This window comes from Tyto alba, unplaced genomic scaffold (genome assembly GCF_018691265.1).
Source record: "Tyto alba isolate M040663 unplaced genomic scaffold, T.alba_DEE_v4.0 Super-Scaffold_46, whole genome shotgun sequence".
Lineage (NCBI taxonomy): Eukaryota > Metazoa > Chordata > Aves > Strigiformes > Tytonidae > Tyto > Tyto alba.
The window spans coordinates 11,707,276-11,732,448 of NW_024881322.1; the positions used below are offsets into that span (position 1 = coordinate 11,707,276).

Consider the following 25,173-nt stretch of genomic DNA (forward strand, 5'->3'; position numbering starts at 1 on the left):
TTAAATACCAGTATTATCAATGTGAGATGATGACTAGAAACATATGTAAATACTAAAAAAGACAGTAAAACAAACTGATACCGTATTACTGAAAGTATTTGCTGGGCTGCAGTCAGAGTAGAGTTGGAGAAGGTGTTGAAATTTCATGGAAACAAGCAGTGAATTTTAACAAGTTACATGTGTGCTCAGTAGGGGATACAAGAAAGCTGCAGAGTATTCATGCCTGGGAAAAAAGATGAGACGAACCGTTATCCTCTATTACACTTTGTTTCTAAAAGAAAATGGTAATTTAAAATGACAAATAATGATTATAATACATGGAGTTTTAAATTACAGAAATAGATGACCGCAGCATTCAAAGACATAAATGTTGAAGTTAAGACTTAGTCTTTGCTCAGTTTGAGCTCTTCTCTTGTGGTGTGTTTCATGAAAAGACAACCTGTTGTGCAGAGAATCCTTGTTGCTTCCTACTGCATTCTGGATATAGTACGAAAGAGCAAAACTATCATTCCTTCTTATTTAAAAGTATAATTTAAGAAGACGACTGTTATGTAAGAGCACAAGGGAGATGTTGTGTCAGTGGCTTTAATATGGCTGTTTTTGAAAGCTTCATTGTCTTCTGCAAGGAATCAGTAGATGTGTTTTCTAAGGGAGGGTTTTCTGATGTTCATTTTCTTCTCAAAGCAACTATGCTGACTGAAAAGGAGGCTCTGCTAGACCTAAAAAGTGTTAACTATGGAAGAATAGAAATACTTAGAGGAATAAATGTGATTTGTTAATGTCCTCAAATACACCTTTTCATTTCAAATATTCACACCCTTTTCCTACTAGTGTGAAAACAGAAGAGACTGTAGGTTCTAAGGACTTGTGTTTTTACAGCCCTTTCTTTGAGGTAGTAAAGAGTTTGTATGCTGCATTCCGCTTTGAAATAAAACATTGCTATTCTTGAACACTTAATACAAAAATAGATTTGTAAGGATTCATATTAAAAAGAAAAAAAAAAACACAACGAAAAGAAAACATACTAATTTGGAGGTGAAATGTTTACATAAATGTTCTGTTAGACTGTAAATTTACGCATTGTAGAAGGGTATTATCTTTTGCATTTAAAGTTAATACAGCTGCATAGGTTTGAGAGGTTCAAAGATGCCTTTTACATGTATTTTTATCTGTTGGTATTTCTCAGGAGAATGGAGAAAGTTACATGAGGGAATATAAATGCATTGAAATAATTTAAATATATATGAAAATATAAATACAACATTGCTGGACTAGTTTACATAGCACTTCTCAGCTTTTTTCTCTCTATTTTAAGAGAGCCGATTACGGTTAGTTTTCTTTAAGCCATTTTTATCTCATCTGTAAAATGAAGATATGAATGCTGATCTACAGCAGTATAAACCATTTATTTTGTCTTGTAGGTGGCAATTTCTATGCAAAAGTTTCTGTGATGCTGTTTTGGTACCATACAAACAAAATCCCTCTAGTACGTTGGTTTCAGTATTTTTGCTTGAATTCAGATTATCTGTTCCATCCATCTAGACAATTTTTTGATGTTATTGAAAACGTACTTTTTCACTGTTAGTATTTTGTTTTGGCTTTGTCCCTCATTATTCTCTGAAGGACAATTTGTACTTACTGCTTGCATGTGTAGATTGGAAGTTACTGCTGAATTCCTGTAGCCTTGTTACCAACTTCTCTTTTAGGAGCTTTTTGAAACATCTCTGCGTAAAGGCCAAATTTTAATGTCTAAATACATCTGTTACAGTGTTGAGGATTTTCTTTTTGTTGAGTGTTTTGGGTATTTTGAAGTAGGGTTTGGGAAGGTAACGGGGAACAGGGTTATGTTTCCAAAGGTGGGGGTAGGGGGGAAAAAACCTTTTCAATAGGCTTTAATATAGTTAGCCTGGTGCAGCTCTGTAGTGGACCTTTTTACCAGCGAAAGGAATGGCTTTTTGCCAGATGGAGTTACTTGCCCCAGTAAGTTAACTGTACTGGTGAGGGTTCTCTTCAGTGTGTGATGTATAGGGAAGGGCTTGCTGATCCCAACTGTGGAAGATAACAGCTTCTTCATAGTAAATCTTTGTGGTGATAACCTAGTTTCTGAGAATCTAGAGCTGTGATTTAGGATTCTTCTATCAAATAATAATGATGTCAGTTGTTCAGTCTCGTTGTTCAGCCTCTACTTATGTGGGGAAAAAAATAAGAAAAAGGAATAAAATCCTCAAAACTTGCAGTGTTAAACAATCTGAATACAATAATGTTTTCTATAGTATTTTAATAATCAAATATATGTTTTTTAAAAAATGTACTAATGTGATAAAACACATGACAGGTTTTAAAAACATTGTATTGGTATGCTTAGGTATGTGGGAGAAATACAGGGAAAAGAGAAAAAGATATTGTACCTGCATTCTTATGCACACTGGTAGACTTAATATCTTGTTATCCTTGTGACTGTGTTAGAGTGAACCTAGTGTGAACAGTTCTTCTAGTCTTGTGTTAGCATCTTCCTTTGCTGAATCTGATCCCTGGGGAAGCTGTGAAGAGGTGGAAGGCAATAAGTTACCCTGTTAGAGACTGACACATCCTCTGGGAGGGTAGACGAGGTGAAAAGCATCTTGAAACAAGTATGGATGGAATAATCGGGGCAGGATGTAGCAAGGAGTTTCAAAAGCCAACAGGCACTGTGTCTAACAAGGGCACCGGGCAAGAGTTTCAGTGCTTTTGCTTGATGAGGATGACTTACAAGCTTAAATAATAGCACACTATTAACTTGCCTCTCCAATTGACCTTTGATTTCTTTTCTTTTCTTTTAATTTTCTCCTATCTTCCCTTGCCCTCAGATGGGGATAGTAGAAGCAGGCATAATTTTTTTAATGTGTATTACACAAATGAATTAGCTGCTCTGAAAACCTTGGGGTTTGTTTACATTCATAATGATGTTGCATATTAAGAGAACCGTATCAGGATGTTTGCCTGTAAAAAAAATCTTAGGCGTGCTGCCAGTTTTGCCCTTTTACTCCACCAGAAATATAGGTATCCCTTGCAAACTGAAAAAGGTTCTTTAAAGGACCTCCCCATTTTTCAGCAAACGAATGTTCATTTCTATGGAAACAGAACTGGCAACCAATCTCAAAGCTGCAAAAGCACTTGTTTCTGCTGCCTGAGATTTGTAAATACTGTTTTCTCTAAGAGAATTTAAACACTCTCCTATATAGGATAGTAGTGTAAATTTTGAGACAGGGAATTAAAAGAAAAGTAGGGAAAATAATAATAATGAGCCCCCTACTGTGCCTCATTCAGCAGACAAGATGATTTGAGGTGAATATAAATTGTACATCTCTATTCAACCCATGCAATTTTCCCATTTTAATGGTATGCCTCATAGTGTTAGCTTTACAGACATAAAACGTGACAGGTAGGATACAGTGATGTTAGCATCGCAGTTGGGAGGGAGATACGTTATTTAAAAAAAAAAAAAGTCAGAAATCCATAGCACAAATCTGTATCTGTTTTTCCACATTATGCTCTTGGTTTTTTATTTTTCTTTGCTGTTTTCTTTTTGCAAATATAGTCACTATGGAGACAATGACGACATACTCTGACAGAGCTCACAAGTGTGGCACAGTAATAATGTATATAGTTCAGGAAATACGGGAAGTAGTGATAGCTGCCACAATTATTTTATAGGGTTTTGAGCTACCTGTGTTTCTTCTCCTTGCTCAATGAGAATGGTCTGTATGTAGCCACATAATTTTAAATTTCAGGTGTTGTTATTGCTGGTTTATAATTTTAAATAGGAAAACTTACTGAGCAGTGAAGTGTAACGGTTGGTTTAAGCCTGTTTGGAAGTAAAGGGCCTCATCAGGCTGATGCTTCCCCTGTTTTTTAAGGAACTTGGGGGTGAGTTTTTGGTTTCTTGCTCCGGGGAGCTGTGCCCCAGCTCCTGCAACCACGTGGCTCAGCCGCGCTGCCAGCCCGCGGCGTGCCACCGCTGTGGCCTCTGCCTTCACACCTGGTCCTTAGGCAACGTGCACTACATCAGAATTACTTTTTTTCTTTTTTTTTTTTTTTTTTTAATCACTTCATTGGACTGCACTCTGCCTTCAGTGTGTGTCACTTGAAACACAGATTTGGGAATAAACTGTGAACACCAGGTTCCCACACTGCTGCAAAATGCTCTCCAGCATCTGTTGCACGCGTGCCTTAAAAGGCTGTTTCTCGTAAAGTTTTGTGGGAATTTCCGACTACTCTCATCAGAAAGCACCGTTCTTCAACGAGCTGTCACTTAGTTCCTGTGCGTTTGGTTTATTTTGTTAATTTTTGGATTGATTGCTTTTTTTTTTTTTTTTTTTTTTTTTTTTTTTTTATTATTATTATTTTCCTGTGGCATGCCTGCCCTAACCCGGGCAGCTGCGCAGGCAGCAGCAGAAGGCTCTTGCGCGGTTTTCCGCCCCCCCCCCCCCCCCCCCCCGCTCCGGGCGGGCCCAGCGCTCCCTCGGTGTCAGGGGCCGCCGGGGCGGAAGGGCCGGGCAGGCCGCGGCGGGGTCGGAGGAGCGCAGTAAAAGTCCCCGGTGGGACGGGGCGGGCTGGGAGGAGGAAGAGGAGGAGGGGGTTCCCGCGCGAGGCGGGGACTGCTATTTTGAAGCGGGGCGGCGGCGGCTGGTTGCGGCAGGGAGCCGGCACCGCCGCGGCATGATGGCTGTGGGGGACGGTGAGTGTTGCCTCGGGGGAACCGCCGCTGCCCCGGCCGGGGGGGGGGGGGCGGGGGGGGGAGCGGTTGGTGGTTTGGAGCCCCGGGGAGCGGTGCCGCCTCGCCGCGCAGGGCGCTCGGTGGCCGGAGGGGCCGGCCGGCGGCGGGCCGTGCCCCGCCGCTGAGGGGGAGAAGGCGGGCGGGCGTCCGGGCTGCGCTCCTCGCCTCCCGCCCTTCCCAGAGCCGGGTCTTGGCTGGAGTGAGGGGCGGTGAGTCCCCGGGGTGACACCCTCGCCTGGGGGGCGCAGCCGGAGGGTGCCCTGGGCACCGAGCGCGGCGGCTCCGCTCCTTTCTTAAAATTTTAACCGTGTTGCGACTCTGGGATGCTCCGTGGTCTTAATTATTTACAACGCCTGGCAGTTTCCACTCTGCATGTTGATGTTGGCGTTCTGTTTACCCCCTCTTGTCTCGGTGTTCCGTGTCGTAGCCAGCTCCGGAAGATAAGACTGAATTTACTATACCGCACTGTAAACAAACGTATGTGAATCCTCGCTGTTCTGTGAAGAAATTTATAGTAATTCAGGATAGCCATAGAAGTGCCTTGCTTTTGGGGCTAGGAATATGCATTTATTCAAGACATGGGATGTTACTACATTTCCTTCACTGCACAGGGGTATCGTTACACAAACCAATGGAAAGTAGGTCAGTAAATCAATACACACAATATTGTTGTGTTTTGATTAAAAACTGGACATATGTTTTATCTTTATCACATCTCTTGGTTTGTCATGACAGCCAGGTACTTTGAGCTTAATAACTTGACGATTTTCTACATACTCATTGTTATTTTTAGAGGAACTTGAGAAGTGTTCATTTGACTTGCAGCAAGTTTAGGAATGTAGTAGGAGGGCAGTGCTTTTACAAATGATTATGTGTATAGTTTTAAATAACATTGAGGAAGATGGTCTTGTAAAGATCATGTACTTAGATCAAGGTGGGTCTTTTATCTGAATTTGCTAAAGCATCAGCAGTAAGAGCCCTGAGAAAGGATGCCTTAAGAAAGGGTCTGAAATGTATGTTTTTCACTTAGTTTTCTGATACTTTAGAGACTGAAAGAGATAATCTGTGTGATCAGACCAGTGAAATTAAGGCTCGACTGTATAGTGTAAAAAATTATGGGCAGTTCTCTGATGTTTGTATTTTTGTGTCATCTGAAAGATGCAGGGCAAGTCGTGGTCTTTGTAGAACTGAAAGTGTAATAAGCCCTTTCTTGTTGAGATTTTTTTTTTTCTAGGAATGTTTGTCTTTGTCTTTGTTTCCTTCCTGGGAAACAACACAGTTCTCCAGGGTGTAAACATGGATTGTGGTAATCTGCAGATTAAGGATGCAAGTTGTAGCATGCTAAGAAATAACTGTATTCCCTAGGCAAAGCTGTAGGATTTTTGTGGTTCTGTAATGGTTGGGGTTTATAAAGTGAAGGTGGTTGTGGAGCTCTCTCCTGTATAATCTAATTCGCCATTAACAAAGGGACGAAGAACAAAGTACTGTTCAGGCAGTCAGCTGACGCTCTGTGTAGGAGCTTTGAGCAGTAATGCCAGATACAATTAACAGTGCGTAGGATGATTATGTAGCTGTTGGTCTCTTAAAACTACTGCTTACCACATTTACAAGGAATTCAATATTCTGACGTTGTGTTATGAAACTGCTAGGGAAAACAAAACCCTAGTTACTGTTAGGAAAACTTTTTGATCTTTTTTCTGAATTTTATGTAGGTTTTGCCATGGTCTTTTGTTTTGCAAATATTTTATACATCCTCCTAATATATGCAACATAGAGAAAACAATCTGTTTTAAAAAGTCAGTGATTCTGTAGCCTTTGAGAAATGTCTTTTCTTAACAAAATGTCACTTCATTGTGGCCAGTATGTATGTTTAACTTACTATTTGTGAGACTGCAGATTTTCTGGAAGGTGTTGTGCAGGTATTTCAGAGAAGAGATGTGTTGTTTTTTTTTTTTACTTACTTGGTTTGCTCACTTGATCAGCCTAGATATGTTAGAAAATTGCATAGAGTATGTTGGGAAATGCTGCATTGGAGCATATTAATGGAGGTGGTAATTTCAACATTTTATCTTAATGCGACACTAGCTTATTGTAACCTTTTGGATTTTTTTTTTCCTTTTTTTTTTTTTTTTCAGTTTTCTTAAGCACAAGCAGAAATGCAAATAAAACATGGTGCTTAAAGGTTGATTCTTAATCTGATTTCTCAAGTAAAGATTAAAGGGAAGAGCTAGATTTTCTCTTTGCTCCCATGTTGACTATCTCAAACTCTCCAGTCTTTTGTTGGAAGAATGTAGAGGGAAAAAAATAGTACTGTTTGTGGCCCAGTGAACAATTGGACTGTTACTGCTACTGTACTGACTGCGTGCCAGTGGGAAAGCAGGCACTACCTCAGCCTTAGAGGCATTTCACATCGTTCTGTGAGCGTAGGTCTGTGTGACCTGCCAGTTGTGTTCTGAGGCTGCTGAGGAAATCCAGTCAGGAAGTGTTCCTCACTCTGGATTTGTTGTTCCTTGGAGAGGTTAATGCCTTTCTGCCCTTATCCGCTGGTAACCAGATTAGGGTGTTGAGGAGGTGGCTGACAGAAAATCAGTGTGACCCGTTGTGCGCTCCCTTCAGGGTTTGTGATTCAGCAGCTTCCATCACCTTGTTGGTCTGCACTAGGCTGCTTGGTTATTCCACAGGTAAGGGACTGTCCTGCTCCCAGTTGAACAAGGTAATTAGAATAAGGACAAAATTATCTGCCTAAAACTATGAGGGGCCACGAAGGGAAGGTTAGACATAAGGTTTGTTAAGATGTACTAAACGTACTGTGGTAGCAGACATAAGGTATTTGAGGGCTATCTAAAAGCATATAATCAGCTTTGTAAGAGGACATATTTGGTGCACACGTTTGTTGCAGTAGTATATACTAAGTATGCTATTTTGAATCATATAATGAACGAGATAAACCTGCTTTATTTATTAGTGGATTTTTTATTTAAATGGCATACAATGCAATGATGTTTCATGACTTCAAGCAGTTGTCAGATTTCAGTTGATAAAGGGTGTGACTGGTTTATGAATAGGAATTATCCTTATATCTTACTACATATGCATATCAAATGATGGGGTTTGTCTTCTTTCAAAATACTTCATTAATATATGCATGGTCCTAGAGCACAAGAACAATTATCTTCCATTCCTTGATGTTCTTCTGAGAAGAGGCTGTCTTCCTAAATCTTTAATCTGATTAGTCGTTTCTGAAAAATGTGGATGATGTACAGCTTTAATATTTTACTTTTGACTGAAAAAAAGATTGGATATAATAAAGGTACAGGGGTTCTAGTGATGTTTGAGACATTATCTTGATTTAAAATATATATATAAATAATAGTAGTGCATATGTATTTCTTATGTGTATTTCTGATTTTCCTTCACTATGGTAAGAGAGAGCAGAGGCTTTTTAAACCAAAAGATTCCTGTGAATGATGGTCACAAGGCAATTGCTAAACTGGCCTAGAAATCAGGCAGGATGTAATGTAACTGTGGTGCTTTGTACCATTCAGAGCTGTTCCCTGAGGAGAAAAAAAAAACAAAAAGATGTTAGCAGAATTTTTTTCTGGGGAATAGAAATGCATCGCTTGTTCCCTTTTCACTTCCCTTTGGGCCTGTGTTTTTAATACGGTGACTGGGCCTGCACTGGCTCCTTTCCCTGTAAATGCTCCACACCCCTCCTCTTCCACTATTAGCAGTGGGTGGGCACACTGGTTTGGGAAATGGCTTTGCTCACGGTGCCTGAGAGAGGAAGGGCAGATAACCCCGAGTTGGAATTTGGCTGCTGTTCTGAACCAAACCAGTGCAAAGCTGCTTTTCCCGTTCAGGTCATATGCTACTCCCAGTGATTAACATAGATTCAGAGTAGTGTTTTCTCTGTAAAGTGCACAAACCGTTGCTAATAGCAGTAAAAGAACAGTGGGACCAGTGAAAAACCTGAGTAGGAGAGGGACGGAATGTGTAAACAACCCAAGGGCTATATGAAAAGACACAGTTTCTACTCAGAGAAGGGATGAATACAGCACACTGATGAGAACAAAAAAAATAATTCAAGGAAGAAGTATGCAACTCAGAGCATTTCTTACTTAAAGAACAAAACTGCAAACATATGACACACACAGTTATTTTTTTCAAAACCAGCGTTCTAGATTCTAGAGTGATAACTGCACTTGAGTTTTTAATATTCTAGAATAATAGCTACAAGTAAGTTTTTCCTTCCTTTCTCTAAATGGCATTTTTAAAGTGTCAAGGAATCTTTGGTGTTCAGTTCTGGGGAACTTGGTGGTGGTGGTGTGATGATTGTTGTTCTCATTAAATGTGAAACACCAGTCCACTGAAAAGACTTCTGGACATGTTTAATCTGACATCCAAAAGTGTTGGTTGCTTTTGGAGTCTGTTTCCATTTGTCTTTAAGAAGTTACGTAAGGGAAAAAAAAATCCTTTGGTGTTTCAGCTGATATCCTCATTGTTTTGAAACACCTTTGATTATTTCAGACTATTACTAGTACTATGTTGTTTTTTTTTTTTTATTTTGCCTTTAAAAAAAAAAAGTTTTGAAATAAGCATTAGAATTGCCAACAGCCCAAGGAGAAATTTAAAGTCTAGTAAGGATTTTCTTTGACAGATTTTGCAAGATTCTTTCACATGACTAACTGAGTATTTGCCTTGCAGTGTTAATTTTCATCTTTGTTATGCATTAAATATGAGTTTTACCTTACTGTTATATATTATTTCTAATAAAGTCTAATAAAGTAGTAAATATCAATGAGCAAGTAAGATATAACTGGATCATTTCAGGTGCCTGAAATGCCTTCAGAGGTGAAGGTTCTGCTGTAGTATTCACCTGAACCAGAAATTCCACTCTGTATACTGTAGTTCGAAAAGTACCTTAGTTTTAAAGATTTGTGTTTGGGGTTTTGTGTGTTCTTTCCCAGCTCCTTCATCAAAACACGCTTTTGTAGCACAGCAGGGAAGAGCAGTGCTTAACTTGAAAGAGCCTTTTGAAAGCCAACTATGCCTGTAGATTCTTACAAGAAGTAACTACAATTTAAAACTCAAAGGAGTTGCAGAGCTATGTGGAGTATATACAAGAAGATTTTCATGGTTACTGGTTTAAAAGTTCTGTGGTACAGCTTCGCATGTATTTAATTGATGTGAAAATTCTTCTCTTCAACTGGGGAACTCTTAAAAGCCCTCCAAGTTATGGGTAGTTGAAGCCTGAGGAAAGGTCAGAGGGGATGAAGATGCACAGCCACGTTCTTAACAGTCTGCAGAAGAAACTTACATTCTTCAAATTAGACGTTTTTCATCAAATGTCAAGATCTCCATGATGTTCCATGGTCACTGAAACAATTAACTTAAGTAGATTGATATTTGATGAAATACCGTTTTATCGTGAATTGTTTTCTGCGTTGACCTGATAAAAGTCCTTTGGTCAATCAACTTACCCAATATGAGGTTTGCTGCTGAACTTAAAGGTCAAAAGCATTTGTGTGTAGATTGTTTTTGTCTAAAATATCTTTGTGGTGTTGAGCTGACTTTTGCAAACTATTTAGAAACACTGAGGGAAGCAGTCAGTATGTATTATTTTGGGATTGGATGACACTTTCAAAAAAGAGGAGAAATGGCAGCTACTAAAGCTGCCTGGCTGTATACCAGACACTTCAGGTTTTCCAGATGATGGGAGGTTTTTAGTGTCTTATGAGAAGTCCAGTTTGAGGAGAGCCTGTTCTCTTAAAACCACAGGTTTTGTCACCTACAGTGAAGTTGCAGCATTGAGAGTAAATTCAAATTATCTTTGCTGTAATTGATCTCCACTTCTGAATATGTGAGGCAGAGAAGAGATTGCTGAGTGAGCTCAAAGACCGTTAACAACCCTTTTTATTCTGTGGTGTGTACTTTTTCATGTTCAGAGATTAATAGTATTTTTTAATTCCTGAATTACAGGGATTTAAGGTAAATTTAGAAAACTAAATCTTTCTGCATCTTATCTACTGTGTATTACACTTTCTGCTTCTAGGACCTGTGTTTTATTTGTGAATCTGTCTTGTTGTTTTACATTTTCAAGGTACAAATGGAGTTAAACACACAGAAATTGGCCACGCTAAAAAGTAATTCAAGCGTTTGATACTAAAATAATTTCTCTGATGATAGAAGTAAATGTGTTACTGTCAGCCTCTAATAGTAGATCACAACTTAAGTACACCATTTGCAAACCTTCTTATAGATATTGTATGATACATACCACATAGCCCTTAGCTATCACGTACGCGTGATATATGTTAAAGGTGAATGAACATGGTCCCTATGTCTGCCTCTCCTTCCTTTGCTGTAAAGTAAATGATAACTTGAAAAATCAAATCATTAGACTCCCAAGTGTTTCTGTGTGAATGAATTAAGTATTGGAAATAACACAAATGGTTTCTTCCGCAATGGATATCAGTTGTTTGACTGATGTACAAATACGGAAATGATGATCCTTTTTTCTCATTTTCCTGAACCTTAACTGTATCGATAATGCTGGTGATGTTATTGCAATTTATGGATAGTGGATTCTGAATATAATGTGTTTTCATATTAAATATATTGGGTTTAAAATAGGTCATTAGATTCATTGAAGAAAATATTGGTGCTATTGAGAGTAGATACTTGATGTACAAGCCAAGGCAGTTTGTGAAGAAAGAAATAAAATTACTTCTGGAGCCTCGGTAATGAAAACCAGGCCTACTGAGCAAAGGCTAGCTGTTGAGTTACAGCATATTTTAAAGGTGAGTAGCGGGGTTTATACTTCAAGAAAATATTTGAAGTGGTAGCTTTTTAGAGGGCAACTTAAGCAACAGAGTGAAGTGTTAGGCCAAAAATGAGGTTTGAATTCAGACAGGCTACAGAAGTTAAATAAACCATAATTTTTGATACAAATGATGAATCTGTTTTGTGGCTCACAGATTTACTAGGCAGCAAGTAAAAATTCTCTTCAAGTTTTAAATGTTTTTCTGGTTATTACTATTTTAAGTGAATGACCTCATTTCATTTTAATCAGTGTCTGGATAGGGAGGCTTGCTTCAGGAGTACTTGTTCATTTACCAGAGGTCTTGATTGCTTCAGAAGTTACTGCCCTTCTCATCTTTACTGCTAATATTTCATAGGAAAGCAAAACACCTGCGCTGAGGTGGGCATATTTTACTTGGCGCTAAAACAGAGGAGTATTCCTATCAGTTTTCTGTGTTACAGCTCCTCAGTCAACCTACAATGTATTTAAATGGTCTGAAATTATCAGTCTTTAATTTCTTCTGCAAAGCGTGGCTGTGTCCTTTCTCTACTGTTTTTCCTTCCCCCTGCCCAAAAGGCACATTACTTGTTACCATTTCAGTGCTGGGCATAGTGCGGTGTGGCCTAACGCAGTAACGTAGTACAAATGCTGAAGAACAATTAACAGTAGGTATGTACTTTTAAAAAATCTTGCTGTTTAATCTTGAATCCTATTTTAGGTGTTGCCTTGCCATGAATTCTGGAGACCCTAGCTACCTTTCTCTTCCCCCTTTGCTGATAAAATTGTGCTTTGGTTACTAATAGGTTGTAGACTATCAGGTGTTGATTCAGAAGGCTATTAAACATGCCCAAGAAGAGCTGTAAATAAAGTGAAATAGATGATTTCTAAAGTATGGCAATGTTGACTGTATCTCCAGTTTTCAGTAAGTTGCTTTGAGTTAGCGTTCAGGAAAGGAAAATACAATTGCAAGAATTTAAAACTGACTAAAGATTTTTTTTTATTTATTTATTTTAACAAATTTGGACTGTGGAAATAATTTTGCAGGTGCTGCAAAGTTAAAAAATATAGCAAGATTTACAGAAACTGTTTTCAACTTCAGTAGGTAAAAATGAGAAAATTACTTGAGTTTGAAGGAGATATTCCAGAACTACAAATTGCTGTGAAGCTTTGCTTGGGAGCAAAATGAGCTCAGGTGCTTTTTCTGGCTTGTTGCAGCTTTGTTTGAAACCTATCTTTAAAACTTGTCTTTCAGCTAGACGTTAGTAAGATGAACTGTAAGACTAGCTTTTCTTTGGGGTCAGGAAAAAACTACTGGAATATGTTACATTTTTTGTGAATTAAATATTTTCTGAACATATTCATGAAACCATTGAGGAAAATGGATAAATTATTAGTATCATTAGAGTAGTCCTGTAAGAAATGTGGATAATTATTGTGGCAAGTGCCATTGCCACTCCTAAATAGTTATTTTCTAAAAGTCTCTATCAGGTCTAGTCTCTTCTTTCCGGTTTTGCTTTTTCTCTTTTGCCCTTTTAATTGAGATTCATGTTTACAAATACCCAAACAAAACCAAACCAGGACAAATGAAAGCCCAAGCACATCTGGCAGGAGCCTCTTTGTGTGCTGATGGGTGGAATGTATTAGAGCTGTGCTCCACTTTGCTTGTTGAAAAGTTAGGGGAACTTTATCAGAATCTGAGATTGGATCAGCAGCGTAAATTTAACTGATAAATATTTGCCTTGTTACTGACTGCTGGGCCCTGTGCTTGCTGCTTTTTTTTTTTTTTTTGAAGACACTAGTCCACTGGAACTGCCTGAAAAACTAGCATGTGAAGGAATACATTTGGCTTTACAATTGGCTTTGGTACATTGGGGTTTTTTTGAACCAAGCTGTATTATTTAGCTACATCTCTCATCAGTAAGTTTTATGCTCTCCCCTGCTCTGTGAGTTTACAGTGGAAAACAGAGACTCTTCTGGTGAGAGTTTGAGATTTTGCTGATGAGCATCAGAATATGTTGCACAGACCATGAGAACCATTTGCCGGCACTGAATCACAGGTACCAGTTGCCTCCTTCAGGAATGCAGAGGGAAACAGGAGGTACTGTCAAGTAAAGTTAAATCCGTTGGTAAGGACTCATGTTACTTCTGTTGCTACACTCTGTCATCTCCTGAAGAATTGTGCTCCATCATTGTTGAAAGCAGATTTTTTTTTTTTTTTTTTGAATGACAGTTTGTGTCCTAATGGTTCGAGATTCCACTGCCTGCTGTGGCACAGGGAGAATGTCCAGAAATTATGCCCTTATGGTAGATCTAAAACACGTTGGGTGCAATTCAGTTGCCCAGATATAGGCATCGAGTGCTACTTGAGGTGCCTTGCAGTATCCTCACCAGCCATGGGGAGCAAGCAAGGGTCATAAGAGACCTGCAAGAAATCTGTGCCCTTCTGGAATGCTAGACAGGATACCCAGAACTGTCTAAACTGGTTTTAGATGGCTGTGCTTAGGCAAATGAATCCTGTCCTTTGTGTCAGGACAAACAGATTTGGGCTGTATGGAATGCCTGATGTGTAAGGGATAAAGTGCTCACTAAATGATGTGGGGCATTGGCTTCAAGTATGGATTAGAAGGATCAACTAACCTGATGCATCTGTAGTGCTTGCGGCTTCATTTTCATGCTTGAGAGAAGTTGTTGTAGGCTGTACCAGTTCATCTGGAATTGAGCTCGTGATCCAGTCCCAGATGTTCCAACTAACTGATGGTGTCCATGTTTGTAAATCACTGGAGGGAGACTGGCAGTCGGTGTCTGGGTAGGCGCAGGATGTGGGAGTGACTTGGGAAATGTAAGGAGTTCCTCTGCTTGTCGTTGTTTTGCTTGGGCACAATTTTTGCAGTTGTGTCATTCTAAACAGTTTGTGGTGTGAAAGAGAAACTGTTAGTAGTTCAAAAACGTAGTATCTGTTAGCAGTACTAGAATGGAAAATGGATAGAGGAAAGGCACGTTTTTACAGCAAAAGTTAAAGTTGAAAAGCAGTTTTACTAAAGAGACTATGTTCTCTGGTTTGACTACTGTCAATCTATTGTAACCTTCCAATTGGCTGCTTCGGAGTAGAATATAGATCTTTTATTTCTACAGCCAAGTATATGATGCTGTATTTCTTCTGTTACTGACTGTGACTTACAAAATGTTAGATATTGAACGTCACATTAATTCTATGAATCTTGAGATCAGCTAAGGTAAAGGCTTGAGCTGTAGTAATAAGAAATGTATTTTACTTTATTTTAAAATAAAATATTTTTCTCTCTAGATACGAAAACTTTTAGCTTCTTCTTTGTCATAATTACCCATATTGCTCTATATTCCAATCACAGTAAACAGGTTGTTTATAAATTTTTAGCATTGAGGGTACTAGGATGTTCTTCAAGTGTCAAGTTTGATCACAGATACTTACCCTTTGGTATCTCTAAATACTTTAAAAAACAGGTACTACATATTTGTAATCTGGCCCCAAAAAGTAATGCTGCAAGGCACAAAGATATTGCATCTCTTTTAGTTATTTTTAGTTCAAATTGCATAGTTTGTTCCTAAAGAATTTTAGTATTTAAACCTTTGCAGTGGCTCAGAGTTTTGGACTGTGTTTCTAATTGAACAAGTGTGTCTGGATTTAATCTTAGAATAACGTTGGTAAATCCCAAGTTTTGAAAGTGCGGTAAACTCTAAGGTCTATGCAGGTTGATTTAGTGAGTTTTTTACTAGAAACATTCCTTTGGCTCCTTCGAAGCGTTTTGTAGAAATGCCCAGCAGTTCATTGACACCAGTTCACGTGCTGCATGGTACCCACAGGACACTGCGCTGCAGTACAGATCTCTTTCCTCTATTAGAGAAAACTTCTAATGCTTGGAAGTTGAATGTCGTGTTTCCAGATTTCTGAATATAAGAGCAACGTTTTGATGAATTTAATTTTTATCTTATGCTTGGAAGTTGTCCATCTGGAAGAGAACTTGTACTAGAGTAAGAACGTTCGTTGCTCATCAGGTTTCTTCAGGAGGTTTTGGCAGTACTGGATTCCAAGCTCTTGTTTATGGGGTATGCTTACCTCTGAAACTCTTCTGACTTGTGATTTAAAATTAAGATTCCGAGTACAAGAACAGTCTTGTGAGGTTTAACTGACGTTCAGTGTCCTTAGTTGATGGTACTTTTCATTTAAGTTGTTCTGTATGTTCCTAGCAATTCATACAGCTTTTTATTCCTGTTTTTTAGTAGCTTAGAGCTTTGTTGTAAAATGCTGTTCGGATAGTGTTTTATCAGCTGTCGAGTTTATTTGCATATGTAAAATCTGATATGCTGAAAGAGTTTGGCCTTTAAAATTACGTAGAATGAAAATACCTGGCCATTCTAGAATGAAAGAGTGTTTGCATCCTTCAGATAGATTTGTTTTGAAATGATTATATTTAGGCTTTTATGACTTCCGTTGTAGAAATGAATTTTGTTTGCAGTCTGGGTGAAGCTGACATTACAGTCCCAGTTTGATAATGACTGTACAAGAGTCAGCAGGCTCGGCCTGTTGGCAGCCGGGAGCGCCAGCCCCGGCCCGCTGGCTAACCAAAGGCACGTAGGAAACACGTTTGGCTCAGGTGGCTGAAGCAAAACTGCACCTCGACTATACCCTGCGGAGCAGCAGTTCTACCCTGAGCTGGGGTTCTGGATGCTGAAGTGGATGGAAGTGCTTTTATAAGAGCTACAACCAAGTGTGTCGTTGCAGATGAGAGCATGTGGAAAGCACATCCTACTGGCAGCAAATACAATGCTTTGGTTTCATTAACTGCTGTAAACACAGAGTTCAGGTTTCAGATCTTCACAAATACTGTTAAGCATCTTTCTGAAAATGAAAGGTCCCTAAAGATCACTTGTTGTTAAAGCCTAGGGAAATAAAAGTGTAAAGGCCCAAAAGGGTGGGGAAAATGTCTGGTTTATGGAAATGATAGTATAACATTTTCCTTGTCACCTTTATTTAAAAACAAACAAGCAAACTCAAACAAAAGAAACTCAGATGGGTTATCACTTTAGCCTTAACAGAATTAGAACTGATCCTTTTCACCAATGAATTGTATATGTTTACGGTACTGTGCTGTAATTTTTGGAACTGTACGTGAATTTTTAATTTATTTTAACATAAATAATGAAAAGTCCAGTTAAGAACACCCATGGTGGTTGAGTTCTATGTCTCTCAAAAACACTTACACATTTAAAAAAAAAAAAAGATTTTTTTTTGAAAGTTAGGTTTTCTGTGGACTAAAAAATTGCATGAAACTATAGTGTAGGTTTTTAATCTGGTGTTAACAATGTTTTAAATGTATAGAAAAAATACTCTTTGACTAGGTAAAGTAATTTGACAGTACTACCAAGACCATTATTTAATATATTGTCCTACAATTTACACAACATGTCAGTAGCTGAGAATATTTGCCTTTGTGTATTTCTGAAATTCTATTTCTGTATTTTGGGATTGAGTACTAACTTCTGCAATTCTCTGTGTTCAATACTGCTTTGTAATGAGTAGCTTTGTAACAATAAAATTAATTTATCTGAGCCTTTGGTTCCCAAAATACACTGTTGTTTGAGGTGGTTTAGTTTTTTCTTGATTAGGAGGCTTTGCATAAGTGACCAAATGCTCACTTGCTATTTTTAAGTTTGTAGTGCAAGTAACTATTTTATTCAGAGGCTTCTTGTGCAATATTTGCATATCAATGCTGCATTGTAGTGCTGTTGGATAGTAACATGAAAGTCTAGCTTGTTTCGTTATCAGATTTTAAACTGCAGCAACAAAACCATTTTTATTTGAAAACCTTATTGTAAATTTTAATCAGTTTTTATAATAACATATTCACGTGTCAGTGTTGATCCGTTCATGCTGTTTAAAAATCTACAACGTATGTCTTAATGCTATTTTAAAAATACCTGTAACGTTGCAGGTATCCTAGATATTAACCATTACCATTTACCCTTCTATTATAGCGTTTAGCTTGTTGCACTTAATCTGGCGTTTGGATTAGTGGTTTTTCCTGTTCAAAAATCTTGATGTCTGGTTCTATTTAAGACACTAAGAGTAAAAGCAGCAGGAATCCAAATGTATCCTGCTTCAGCCCCTATGCTGAGCGGGAGTGCTGTTCCCATGGCAACACCCAGGCTCGGGGAGGGGGGGATGCTGATGCTTTTTCCCCGATTCTGAGAGTTTACATATCCAGACATGATTATTCTTAGCAGGCTTCTCTTAAAAAATCAGTGTTTGTTAGAGAGAAGGAAATAATGTCAGTGACAATTGGCCATATACATCCAGATGTTTCTTGTGGTGGTTTGTTTCCTCTTTAATCATGAAGATTTGTTAGTGCAGCACACAGCTTTTCACTAATGCTGGAAAAATGTCCTAACTATAGCAGCAGGGATCTCGGACATGTTAAACGAGGTGGGGGGGGTGTCTAACGTTTGATGGTGCTGCAAATGCTGTTGGATGAAACCTTGCTTTACCCTTTTAATGAAAGCTGCCTTCCTTTGAGAGGTTATATTATTAAATATAGCTGACATTTCACTGGGAGCAAGTTCTGAATAAGCGAAGGGTAAATAGTCACCATTCGGGGATGATAAAGCTTTGCAATTAATTGTAGTTTTTGTAGAAATGGCAGGTTTTAGAGCAGGTAGTACACTCAATTGGTGTTTCATTACTGTAGTGCAGCTGTGTCTCAGCCTCGCCCATTTTATTTATTATAGGAACCATAGGCTGCTGTGTTTTCTGTGCTCAAAGCTTATAGATAAATCCTACTTCCCTAAGTGGATTAAGAAATGGTTATGTTCTGCTGTTGGAATATATTGGGGTTTGTTCTTTGTTTTTTGTTTTTTTTTTTAAGGCTAAATATTTTATATTGAGACTATTTTATTTTGTCACTAGAGGTGAATTTCTTTCTTGATTAAAAATACACAAACCTGAAATTACAGGAAAGAGGAGAGCAAACCCCAGAGTATTGCCTGCCTGTCTAATTTTTTTAATGAAGGATTGCAATAGTGGCAAATACCGTGTGTGGGAATGAATTTATTTGCATGGAGAATTTTCACCTTTTCCTCTGGCGGAGGCTCCCAGAAGATGATGTCACCTTGCAGCTCATTGGTTGTGCGGCACCTAGTGCGGGGAAGGGAGAGAAAGATGCCGGCACAAATCTCAGTGGTGGATCTAGGGTGTTTGCGAGCAGTTTTTGATAGAATCTTTGATTAGTATTGAGAATTTACTGCGTGGGGCCATGTCAGGTGCTGGGTCCATCCTAGGGTGAGGGGATTGAAGAGCTGTCAGAGGAATGAGGCGGCTGATCTGCAAGAGGATCTGTGATTGTAAGTTGAAAAATCTGGGTGGAAGGAAAGAGACAGGGAGTGCTGGTTAGACACATTGTGGGAGGATGTGTAGCAGAAAATGCATGCATGAGTAAAAGAAGAAAAGGGAGAAGCGTTTGTCTTTGGTAGACTGGAATGATAAAAATTATATTAAGGGCCTTCCTTTGGGGAAAATATTCAGAAATGGGCAAAAATATTCAATCTCTGCAAAGATATTTTCCCTTTGTGGGAACAAATGTGTAGGATGCATTTTTACGTTCAGTTTTGCAGTGCTTAGTTATGAAGGCAAAATAATATTTTTATAAGAACTTCACATGTAGCAAATGCTCTTTATTTCTCCCTGTCATTTTATTCCTAGGTCAGAGAGAGAGGACAAAGTGATAAATATTTGTTTTTATACATTTTGTGATTTTCTATGAAATGTGAAGCAGAATAGCTGATTAGGAAGTAAATATACATCCATTCTTATAGTTGTATTTTTATTTAATGTGTCCTTTTTTAGACAAAAGCTTTGATGATGAAGAGTCAGTGGATGGAAATAGGCCGTCATCAGCTGCTTCAGCCTTCAAGGTTCCAGCACCTAAAAAGCCAGGAAATCCTTCAAACAGTGCAAGAAAGCCAGGATCAGCTGGTGGGCCTAAGGTTGGAGGTAATGTAAAGCTATTCAGATTCTAATCGGTGTTCCCAGAAACCTTGCCAGAGCAGGCACAAAACAGGGAACTTTGGAAGGTGATGTTTAATTCATGACTGCAGTATTTTTGCAGAGCTGAAAACAGTAAGGGACCCTGTTTTACGTAATTATTCATATGTAAAGGTGTGTGCATGTCTGTTTTTGTGAATGTACAGTTAGTTTATAAAGGTCTCTCGTGGTATAAATAAAATTAATGCCTGGAGATAGCAGCTGTGTTGGTGAAATGAATATACCGGTGTCTCTGATAGAATCCACACTGCACTGTATATATAAATACACTGTGAAATTCTGTAGCAGGACTCTCTAGATGAAATTTTTACTGTAGGTCTGCACTGTTTCACATGGCTAAAAAGGACTAGCCGTCAAGCATATGCCTCAACAGAGGTGTCTTAGACGTGAATGAATTTTAGTATTATTCCTTAAATTGTCAGAGTGTTGCGAAATTGGTTGTGAAGGGTAAAAAACGAGGGCCAAAACCCTTGCCTGGATTTTTTTGCATAGTAGACTTCAAAGCAGTATAATGATGATGCTTACTAATGGTAATCTTTGAACATGGAAATCCGCATTTTTTTAGGGCGGGGGTAATCTAACAAAAGCAAGTGTTTAGTGTTAAAGAGGTGACAGGTTTTTTGATGGTTCATGTACGCAGTCAGAGTAATATATAATTAAGTGGAAATTATGCCGTGCTTCAGGTATGGCTTTTTTATGAATAAGTGATTCTTTCGTTAAGGGATTTTTGTAGAAGTAATTCTTTCTCATGTTCCTATTCATGTAACATTCCCTTATGTGAACTGCAAAGCAAAGCAAAGATTTGGAAGAAGATACACATGCCAAACAAGCTGCCTTAATTACTTTGATGGCAATAAAATATAGCCAATGTTTTGACAATTTATTGTTTTTCTAATGTGATCTTCAGAATTCCTACTAAATTGAAAAGATTCCCATAGGGTGGGATCAACACTGCCATAGCGTAACTCAAAATTGATAGCAGTTTGAATTGAAAAATAGCACCTGAAAGACTTCCTAAATGAAGTTATCTCTTGGAATTGACTCTTAGTATTTATTATTACACAAATAAGTACTAATAATAATATCATCTCCTTTAACCTGAAGTATGATGGGGTTTGTATGCAAGACTAACATGCATAGTACCAGAACTGAATGCTCAGGATTCCTGTTTCTTTCAGTATGTGCATCTTTTAATAACATTTTATTAAATATAGATGTTCTTTTAATGTACAATTGTTTTTCCTTTTAGACTTTAGCTCTACATGCTCTGCAGTAAAAGCATGGAGATAGGAAAGCAGGGAGAGAGCAGGGGGAGGGAAGTAAGAACAGAATAACCACTTGACTTGATTTTTCAGTTTATCTTAAAAATTCAGTAGTGAAAGAGATTAAAAAACCCCCAAAATTAAGTTGTTTTTCTTCCTTCTCCTAGATTGCCAAACTTCAAAAAATTTAAATGAAGAAATATGTGAAATAAGGCCAAAATTCAAGCATGCCCAAAACCAGAGCACTTTGGTCATTCCTTGCTTTATGCTGTCTCCTTCCAACTGTGGAAAATACTGAGGAGTGTTCCCATGTACATCCGTTTCCCCTCTTTTTTTATTCTGTCAGTATGTCTGTAGTCAGAATTCTGAAAATTTAGGATTAAATGTTTGGCTGACCTTTATAGTGATGGTTAAATGGTTCTTTGCATGCTTGTCTGTATGTGCATCTATGGCGTGGTTGTGCAGAGTGCTGCGGTGCTTGAGCAAGGAGAATTTTTGCCTTAGTATTCTTAGTAGGACAGATTATGTGCCTTGTATTCTTCACCAAATGTCTAGAAGGTGGAAATTTGTCTTAGAGTCTTCAGTTGTTCTCAACTATGTGTCCTTTTTTTTCTTGCTGTCTGCCAAGGAGAAACTTTTACAGGTCTATTAATCTGCTTGTGCACAGGTTTATTTAATTACGTATAAATATATGCTTCTTAGTTTAGTTCTTTGGTGATTTTTTTCCCCTTCAAGTTTTTCTTGAGTTGACATTCAGTCTTTTCTTTTTAGCTTTTCCTTATGTGACCATTGATCAGCAAGGCTATTATTGTTGTTTTCGGTTTTAGCAGCTAGTGTTTGTCTTCATTTTACTCCTGCTGTTCATTATTTGTATTTTGCAGTGTTTTTCTCCATCTGCATACTTTTTTTTGAGGTTACCAGTGTTTAAACCAGTTCTGTCTAGTAACAAGCTTGCTAGCAAATAGAAATGTCTATGCTGAGAGAGCCTTACTCTTCTGTATAGTGTTTACAAATCCTGCATCTCCTAGCCTAATAAAGAACATTAGTGTAGATGCAAAATGTGTTTTGTAAACAAGTCAATCAAGTCGTAGTCTTCAGGAAATTAGGAGTTTTTTCTAACATTGTTCATATGAAAAATGATAGTAGGTCAGACAAGAGGTCGATATAGTCCACTGTCCCATCTGACAGTAGTCAGAAATGGCCACTAGACAGATTTAAATGAACAGGGCAGGTGTCTAGAAGTACAGTGTTGTCACAGGATTAAAGGCTCGGTTTAGAGAGTTTTATTCCACAGAGAACCACAGTCTTTGAAGAGTCGAGTTAGGGCATCCTATTCCACTTACCTTGAGACTTCATAGATCTTTGTGGCTACAAGCAAACCTTGATGCTCTTTCGCAGCCACTTTCTGTAGAGTCTGCTTTGCAGGTGCCTAAAGGACACCTGAGATTTTTCTCCAGCCTCAAAATCGCCGCCTTTATGGAGCAAATCTGTGGTTCTGGAAGTTGTCTGCTCTTGCTGATTTATTAAAGCTCTGCCATATCCTGCAGTCCCAAATCCCTCTGCACACCACTGCGTACCGAGCCTGTAATCAGTGGGCACATCACTTCTCACCTTTCCTTCCTAAGCACTGACTACAGCTATTTCAGTCTCAGAACTGCTGACCTCATGGTTCTGACACCTGTTGGTCCTGCTTGCCTAAGTTTTCTCTCTGTTATATATCCGTGTATACATATTAAGAAGTTGCAGATCAGCCTTGGAGGAAGAATTAGCAGCAGCTCCAGTAACTGTGTTACTTCTTCTTTCCTTTTCACAAAAATCTCCAAAGTCATGTCAGTGACCTGCAGCTGAAGCAGTCCTTCGCTGCAGTTTCTTCCCTTCGGGCTTCTGGGACCAGGCAGAACTGCTGCTGCAGGTAGAAATTGTGTTGACCGTAGGCTGGTGTTACTGCAAGTTCCATTGATTTAAACTGCCTTTTACATTGCAGATACCCTTTTCCTAGGATATTGCTTTAGAGACATGTCTTTTCCTGTCAGCTGTAGATGACAATAAAGAAAGTACAGTGTTTTCCTGGTTCCAAAAGTGGAGACTGTCCTGTCTTAAGGTTAAGAAAATTAAACCTCTTAGCCGTGCTGCTCACTTTTTTTTTATGCTGGTATCTGCTGAATTATGCTGCAGATGCATGTGTGCTTGGCTTTTCGTTATATGAAATGGAGATGTTTCTTATTGAAGAAATGGATAATTCTACAACTGACGAGATACTCGGTTCAAGTGAAAGGACCCACCCAATATGCAAGAAGAGATTTTTTCACCATAGTGGGCACTTTCCACTTCATGTAGGAAGTGCACTTAGGTGGCACTGGAAATGCAAAGTCATTGTCCAGGAAGGCAGGTGAAACAGTTATGTACATTAGTAATAGCAGTGTCCTATTCGAGCTGGGATTCTCTCTCCTTGTTCAGGGAATGACTGTGCGAGATCTTTTCCTGTCAGCAGTAGGGATGGGAGAGCTTGTAGCACTTGCGCGTTTGCTGGTAGGTGTGATGAAGCCTGTAGAACACAGCTTGCCAGGAAAGTATCAGAGCAGGCAGCCTTGGTGGTATACTGCCCTGAAAATGAGAAATCCAGCATGCTCTTTCTTGTCTGACTGTACTGCTTGGAGGTGTTCAGGCACTGACCTTCTTGCTTGTGATGAATGAGAAGTGACAGTTCTTCAACTTCATGGGGCAGTGCTTGCTTTGGCATATTTCTTATTCCATAGTCAATACACTTCCCTGAGTTAGTCCTTTGCCAGGAAATACACAGCTGTTTTACTTACATCTGACACACTTGCTTCCAGCTCTTCATTCAAGTGGCAGAACCTCTGGAAATACCCCTTTGCTCTAAGGCTTTCTTACTGATAATGTGCTCCGTGTGTGTTCTGTCCTTCCAGAAATGGATACCAGTGGGATCTTTCTTGGCAGTATGGCAAGCAGCTTTTCATTTGTAAGGGACACCATAATTTACAGTAGGAAAAGACTTAAGTTGAGTATGTTAGCCAAATGAGCTATATTCCTGTATCTGTGCTGTTCAAGATCTCTTACAGGTCTTTGGCAAGTTCTCTTGCAAATGTGAGATCCGTGTTCCAAGTCTTCTAGGGAATTGTTTGCTTGTATTCAGAAGCTTTATGTAATCTAGATGTTAGTAGGAAACCTCAGTCTGTACCTCAAGAAGAAAACTGGCCTCTTTTCCCCAAATGTCAGTTGAAGTCGGTCGTCTTTAAAATGGGTTAAATGTAGGAATGGTGATACTCCAATAGAGCCATGCGGCATTAGGAAGAAAAGCTTGCTGATGAAACACAGTCATGACGAGTTTGTATTAACTTTCTGTTGTATGTTTCATGAGAACCCCTGTAGGGCTGGAACATTAGTGTTACAATTTGAAGTAAGGTGAACTTTCTACTTTTCACAGTTGTTTTCAGTGGGAAGATACCACATCATTATTTTTCCCAAAGGTTCCTTGGCTTTTTTTATGGTGTATTGGCCTGCTAGTGGTGTTATACATTGCTTACTGTCTAACACTTCATAATACACTTTTTGAAACAACCTATGTTGCTTTAGGATGAATCATCCAGTAACAAACCAGCAAAGGGAATGTTACTCATTTAAATGTCAGAATTATTGTCACTGCTGTTTAAGAAGATACTTTGGAGTAAGAATATCATTGATGCCAAGTGTGAAGGAAATGAAATGAAACCTCAAGGACACGCAGAGGTGATTTTTTTCCTGTTTAAAAAATGTGTGGATTTAAAAAGCATTTTCTTTTCCAACATAAAAAATGTGATGTTGTCTTCTTTTCTTAAACTGGTCAAAGGATCTGATGATCTGATCCTCAGTGAAGACTGCAACTGTGCCAGTTTGAGGTTTGATGCTGGCATTATTTGAAATAACCCTCAGTTTTAGAGTAGTCTTAATCCTTACAAGAAAAAAAAAAAAAAAAAAAACCAAAGTTTGATTATAGCTGAAAAGACATTAAAAATATCTCCTTTTTAGGCAGAAATCAAGTAAATGGAAAACTTGGGTGAACCAGGTGAACAGTTTTGGCAAAAAAGGCTGTGAGAACTGTAATAACACCATACGTGTTTTTATTAACAACAGGAACATGTTTTTAACTGTAGAAGGCCATTCCCAACTTGAGGAAATTTAAGTTTAGTTTGTGTATCAGTCTACAGTGTGTTCTAGCAACGTGGTAATGCTTTTTTTTTCCCTTCTCAATAATAGCAATACAGCTCTTTGAGAAGTATTA

General features: G+C 38.6%; 1 protein-coding gene across 32 annotated transcripts in view; it reads left to right on the forward strand.

Annotated features, from left to right (window-relative positions):
* The window catches only part of CLASP2 (cytoplasmic linker associated protein 2), a 152,943-nt gene that overhangs the window by 40,198 nt on the left and 87,572 nt on the right, over positions 1-25,173 (forward strand). For 27 of the 32 annotated variants that reach the window (XM_032997385.2, XM_032997384.2, XM_032997387.2 and 24 more), the window contains exon 8: positions 19,435-19,581. In XM_032997385.2, the coding sequence (XP_032853276.2) occupies positions 19,435-19,581 (147 nt within the window). Of the gene's footprint in view, positions 1-4,614; positions 4,718-18,719; positions 18,933-19,434; positions 19,582-25,173 lie in introns of those variants that run through there. The other 5 variants (XM_032997415.2, XM_032997414.2, XM_032997416.2 and 2 more) reach the window with 3 other exon arrangements.